The sequence below is a fragment of the Neophocaena asiaeorientalis genome, unplaced genomic scaffold (assembly GCF_003031525.2).
Source record: "Neophocaena asiaeorientalis asiaeorientalis breed wild unplaced genomic scaffold, Neophocaena_asiaeorientalis_V1.1 scaffold1, whole genome shotgun sequence".
NCBI lineage: Eukaryota > Metazoa > Chordata > Mammalia > Artiodactyla > Phocoenidae > Neophocaena > Neophocaena asiaeorientalis.
Window position 1 is genome coordinate 3713726 of NW_020171981.1, and position 6447 is coordinate 3720172.

The following is a 6447-nucleotide window of genomic DNA, read 5'->3' on the forward strand; positions in this document are numbered from 1 at the left end:
AAAAAAAAAAAAAAAAAAAAAAAACCAAAATCAAGATGACAGAAAAACCGAGAGGAAAATCAGCCACATGATTCCCTCTGCCTCTGCTCCCTGCTAAGCCCTTCCCTTCCCTGCCGTATGCTACATTCCCCCTCCAAGGCACCTTCCTGCTGATACTCAAGCCAGAACTCTCCCTCACCACGGAGCACCCTCAGCTCTGATTCTCCCACACTTCATCATCAATGGGCAAACACTTAGAGATCAGGTGAGGGCAGTCCAGTCTAGAACAATCAGGTTGTCAAAAGCAGGGACTCAAAAACTGAGACCTCTAGAAAGTCCACTTTATCTCTGGGTCTAGGGATGGATTCAGATGCAGGGAAGGAAGAGAGGCCCCCCACCCCCGGGGTCCCTATCTCGTTTCACTATTATTTTATGCCACAGGGTCATTCCATACACAAAAGAAATGGAACTCCAAAAAATCAGAATCTACAGACCCAGTTATGGAGGCTTTCCTCGGCTAGTTGACACTCTTTCATGATGCCCTGGGGGCGTTCTGAAGCCATGTGTGGGTGTGTGCAGGGGTGAGAGCCAGTCACTGTGGGAAGGTTAGGGCCCACGGGGACTGAGTGACTGCTTCTTTTCACCCAGTGAGTCTCCTCCAGGGCAGAAGGAAGTGAACAAACATTTCTTGAGAGCCTCTCCCAGGCCCATCACAGGGGCACTTGCAGCCCCAGATCTCTCACCAGGGGTCCTTTGGACAGAGCAACCTAGGCCAAGGCTCCAGTTCAGGTGTTGCCTCCGCTGACACTTCCCTGATTTTCACTGGAGGGAAACCGTGAGCCCCTCAGGGGGCAGAAACTGGGCCTTCTAGAGGCACAGACCGGAAGCTGATAAAGCTTACACCCTCCCTTGTGAAGGTCCTTCCAAGGCCCTGCACCTCATTTTGTATTTGTAATTGTGTGTGTGTGTGTATGTGTGTGTGCTTTGCTTTCCTTAAAGACAGTCTACCAAGTTGTATATACAAATTGTATATTCCACAAAACCTGGTTTTATTCCCCTCAGTCTTGGGTCCTAGCAATTAGCACAAAGCCTTGCAGCAGCAGCAGCAGACAGTCAAGAGCTATAGAGGAAAGGAGGGAGGAAGGAGGGAGGAAGCCCACAGGACCCATTCCCAGAGTACCTCCCAGAGCCCCTGTCCCCCAGCAGGGTGGTACAGTGCTGTGGAAAGAGCACAATCTCTGGAAACATGCACGTGTTTTAGATCTTGGCCCTGCCCCTCCCTAGCCATGTGATCTTGGGGACTTGAATCTCTGAGCCTCTGTTTCCTCATCTATTAAATGGATGGAATGACAGAGGCCCGTGGATGTCTTTCAGGTGATCCGTTTCCATTACCCTTTGCCCCAGAGCCAGACCTTCTTTTTTTCCCTGAATATTGCGCCACCCCCATGGAAATTCACTAACCAACCCTTCTCCTAAGAGTTCCCACCCTCCTAAGACTATAATCTTATGCCAATAGTAGGAAACATTTATTGAAGGAAAACCATGAGCTTCACTTGCGTCACCTTATTTAATCCCACACCCTTTGAGGCAGTTCCCTTACTGTCTCCGTTTGAAAGATGGAGAAAGTAAGGAAAGTAAGTAACTGGCCCAGGTCACGCGTCTAGCTGGTGTTGGCATGAACCTCTGAGAGCAGGAGGTGTGGCAGCAGCAGGGCCTGAAGGAAGTCTTCCCAGGAAGGGGCAAGTATCTGTGCTGCCTGCTTCTCCTGGGCACTGGAAATCAAACCGTCGCCCCAAACCCTGCCTAGTCAACAGTCAGCCATAGTTGGACTTCAGATTACTTTCTTGTGTGCTTCTCTTTGGCTAACACTGAAGTCAACCTCCATCCTCATGAGTGGGGTAGGGGGGATGGGACACTGGGAATATGCTGGGGGAAGGGAGGGAGAAGTTGGCCAGAGAGCCAACAGTATGCTGGGTGCAACCTAGAGCTGATGACTTTCAAGGGCACCTCCCGCTGTGAGTGTTCCTGACCAGCCCCTCTTCCCTTCCCTCCTCCTCACCCGCCATCCACAATCTCGTCCAGCACCAGAAAGGCTCCGTCCATGTTCTCCAGCAACCAGCGCTTCTCCACGTTCTTCCTGAAGGCAGACACAGCTCTGGAACCTCCCCATGGCCAGGAGAAGCCGGGTCCCTGCCTAGGTGAGGCGGACCCGCTCTCTCCAAAGATTGCCTTATTTCCCACCACCAATCCCCCGCACAAGCACAGGGAAGGAGAGTGTCAAGGGCAGTGAGGGCAGCACCTGGGCAAGGGATCCCTGCCCAGAGTACGGGTCTGCTTCCTTAAGCTCCCCTTGCCCACCGCCCTCACACTTTGAGCAGGGACCCTGTGCCCACCCTTAAGCATTTCATAGCACTTCAGGTGCTATAGCCTTACTGTAGTTAATCCTGTCGACTGTGAACATTTATCTTTGGGTTATCTGCATTTGGTTTACCCAGGCCTCGTTCACTGGGGTAGATACCAGATCACTGAATGGGGGTAGAGGGAAAATCACCCTGAGCTTCAAGTCAAAAGACCTGAGTTTGAATCTCTGCTCTGATATAAATAGCTTGTAACCTCAGGCAAATCACTTAGTTTCTCTAGACCTCATTTTCTGGCCACAGCATTGCTTGATCAGGTAAAGGGCAGGGTCCTTGCAGAAGGATGCTCTGGCTCCAGCCTTAGTCTTGTGGGGACTTCAGGAGAAAAGAGCAGGGAGGAAGGGTCCCGCCTCTGTGATGTACCAAGGTCTGGGGGATAGGAGCCTTGGAGGATAGAGGACCTCACTCACCTTAACACATGGTTCAGGGACTCAAACAGGCAGGTAAGAACAGACATGAGCATCAGCTGGGGGTGGGCAGATAATGGGAGGAGAAAAACGAGAGAGCTTGAGGTTAAGAAGGCTAAAAGGAAACCTCAGAGCCTGACTGTGTGGGCAGCTGTCCCTCTTCAGAGAGGACATGGCTGGAGCCTGACTGCAGTTTGACCTGAGAGGGCCCCTCCCCTCCCCATGTTTGGGTTGGAAGCACTGGAGTGCCTGCTGTGGGACACTGAGTACATCCTTCTCCAGTGATGTTTAAGACACAGAGGCCTCTGAGGACTCCATTTCTGGTACCCAAGGAATCTAAGGAACATCATGGATATGCACTGTTCCAGAAAGAACCATTCTGGCTGCTCCCAGTTCCCCAGAGTCTAGAAGGAGGGGTACCAATGGTGAGCCTCCCAGCTTCTACCCCAGAATCCAAGCCTCCTTGTCACTCCAACCTCCTGAATTCACCTCGTTCTCGTAGGATGAGCCCACCACATACAGGAAGAGGTCAATGCTGCTCTTGTAGACGATGGTCATGCCCCCGAAAAATGCAATCTCACCTAGAAGAGCAGGGGGGGTCTCAGTTCTGGTCACCTCTGCTTGGCCCCTCCTCCCCGTCTCCAGCTCTGTGCCTCTTGCCCTATTTCCTTCTTCCCCTTCCAGAGAACCCTTGCAAAGGAAATTCCCTGGCGGTCCAGTGGTTAGGACTCCGCACTTTCACTGCCAAGGGCCCGGGTTCAATCCCTGGTCAGGGAATTAAGATCCCACAAGCTGTGAGGCCAAACAAACAAAGAACCCTTGCAAAGACTAGCACCCTTGAAAAGACACGCACTAGGGACACTACTATTAGGCTACTCTGTGTCCCTCCCCCCACCCTCTACTCCATTCCCATCACTTGACTGCCTCATTCTAAGAAGTCAACAAACCTGGGTCAAGGCTGACCTTTCGCCCACCATACGCAATGCCTAAGACCAGCCCCAGGCTAGTGCGGGCCCCTTCCACTGAGAGAAGTCCAGGCATGCCGTAGGCAGGAAGAGGGGGGTTGAGAGGGAGGGGAGTGAAGGCTCACGGGAAGAAGAGAGAAGAGAACAGCTGGGAAGGAGAGGAAAAAGCACCTCTGAAGAAAAGGGAATGGCCTGTGGGTGTGTGAGGCCGACGGGGACAGATGTGTCCAGATGAAGATGACGGTGTGCATCTGAAAGTTCTGCACGAGCAAGAGGCGGACACTTACTATCAGTCCGGCTGGTCTTGTTGAAGACATTTTTCTCGAAGGCCATCTGCTCCTTCATGGAGGGGAATGTGTCGTCGTAATACTAGGTGAAAGGGAAGGAGAAAAGGTGACAGCTGTTCCACAGAGCTTCCTCCCTGGATGGGTGGCAGGGAATGGTGGGTGCTGGCCAAGTGGGACCCTGCTGCCGTGCCCCATCTTCTCTTGACCACCCTCTAGGCCTGTCTGCTCGCTGTTTCCCCATAAACACAAATTCTGAGCAAATAGAGGAATTTTGAGGCCTTCTCGTGGAGTCCTGTCCTGATTTCTTGAAGGCCTTTGTACACTCCGCAGATATGCAGTGTTTTAAAGACTGCGGTGGTCACTAGGCCACACTGTTTCTACACTAACCTGAGTCTACAGGAAAGAAGGCAGAGCCAGGGACCCTTTAACACAATAATATCACAACAGCTACTTTATTATCCACATTATATGGATGTGGAAACTGAGGCGTGAAGTCAGGTAACTTCCCTGACATCTCACAGTTGTAAGGGACAGAGCTGGGATTGAACACCAACAATGGTCTGACTTCAGACAGGGTTACGCTGAAGATGAAATATCTAAGGGAAAGTTCCTGGCACACACTGCCTAATTAAGTCAATGCTGTTTTGTTTGGGTTTGATGAGACTCTCTCTCTGACTCAGTTCCTGCATCTGAACATGGATGTGATCTGCTGGGAGGAGGCCCTGGAACTTCTGGTTGCCGAGACACCTCTGACCAGCTGCAGCAAGAGATGGTCAGCTCAGCTTTCAATTTTCTGAATGTGGATTTTGCCACTTAGTACCCCATCTGCAGGCAAATTAGCAGTCTCCCTGCTGGCCACTGCTGTGGTGAACAAGCTCATTTCAATGTCATGAAGTCAAAAAGTTTCAACCCATACAAACGAAAAATCTATAATGCATTTTGTAGCTAGTTTAGGTGCCATAGTCCTACTATAGTTAACCGTGTTGATGGGAGACATTTATTTTTGGATTATTCTAGTTTGGTTTATCCTGGCCATGTTCACTAGCATAGATACCAGATAGTTGAATAGTTGGTGCAGTGAAAACCACCCTCCTGGGCTTCAGGTCAAAATACCTGAGTTTGGATCTGTGTTCGGATATTACTACCTGTGACCACAGGCAACCCTTTTAGCTTCTCTAGACTGCATTTTCCTCATTTGTGAAATGAAAGAATTGGATTATATAGTCTCTAAAATCTTGTCTGGTTCTAAATCCTTAGTGTTTACCAAGCTGTAGAAGAAAAGTGGAGGTTACTTGTTCAGAATTTGGGGACTAGGACTCCGGGGTCCCAGGCCAGTGGAAAAGATGGTGAGAAGACATTTTAGGGAACATTTTAGAAACAGAGGAGACAGCCCCACCCCCTTTCAGGGGCCAGCAGTCTGACAAGGTAGGAGGATGGACAGAATGGCCTTTGGAGGAGTCTCAGCTGAGGTGCTCTGAGTCGCAGAGCCCACAGTGGGGTCCCTCCTGCCAGGAGAGGCAGCTTGGTGGGGACTTCTGTTCTTGGGCCTGTGGCACAGTGTCTTCAGGGGCCCTCCGGTGAGGGTGGGAGGTTACCTTGGCCAGCAGGCGGTGTCCGTCATTGTCTAGGATGAAGACAGCCTTGATGATGTAGAGGGAAGGTTCCTGCAACTGACACGGGGCGGGGTGCGGGGGGAGAGCTCCGTTGGCCCCTAATTCAGGGTAGACCTCCTGTCATTGGCTCTACGGGACCTTCTGGTCCCAAGAGTCAATCCTCAGGGTCCAGCGACCCCAACCCCAAAGGTCCACAGCTGGTTCCGGCCCAACCCTGTGCCACATGGGCCACTCGGGTGCCCGCTCCCCTCCCAGGCAGATGGTCTACTGCAGGCCCCGGGTGGGCGCTGTGCCCACTGGGTGCGGAAGGTCCGTCCGGGTCCAAGTTCTGTCATGCACTGACTGCTCCAGAGCCCGAGTCGGAGTGTATCACAGAACCTGGGCCTGGGGGACAGCGGCGCCGAGCCTCCTCCTCCAGCGGCCAGCGGCCGAGGCTGGACCCGCGCTCTCCGCGCGCCCCCAGCCCCCGGCCCGTCGGACTCCAGAAGCACGCACGTCAGCCCGAGGCCCGGGGCGGCCCCGCGGCTCCCTAACCCTCCGGGAGAATCGCAATCCAGCCCCGCCGAGCCGTGCCCCCGCCCGCGCCGACTGCTCCAGAACTTCGTCCAAGCGGACGCCAGACCGGCCTCCTCCCGAGTCCGCGCGGAGGAACTTTTCTGCCTGCGCGGGCGCCGCTCCTCCCCGGCCGGTCCGGGCGGCACCAAGTTCCCCAGCGCCCAGCGGGCGACTTGTGGGCTGGCGCCGCCCGCTCGGCCCCCGGTGCCGCCCGCTCCGTACCC

At 53.3% G+C, this 6447-nt stretch overlaps 1 protein-coding gene across 2 annotated transcripts in view; it reads right to left on the minus strand.

Moving 5' to 3' along the window:
- The window catches only part of COPZ2 (coat protein complex I subunit zeta 2), a 9937-nt gene that overhangs the window by 3270 nt on the left and 220 nt on the right, over positions 1-6447 (minus strand). Inside the window, exons 2-6 of one of the 2 annotated variants that reach the window (XM_024742125.1) lie at positions 5651-5725; positions 4056-4137; positions 3293-3384; positions 2807-2862; positions 2039-2116 (exon numbers count right to left, since the gene is read on the minus strand). In XM_024742125.1, the coding sequence (XP_024597893.1) occupies positions 2039-2116; positions 2807-2862; positions 3293-3384; positions 4056-4137; positions 5651-5725 (383 nt within the window). Of the gene's footprint in view, positions 1-2038; positions 2117-2806; positions 2863-3292; positions 3385-4055; positions 4138-5650; positions 6057-6447 lie in introns of those variants that run through there. The other variant, XM_024742118.1, reaches the window with a different exon arrangement.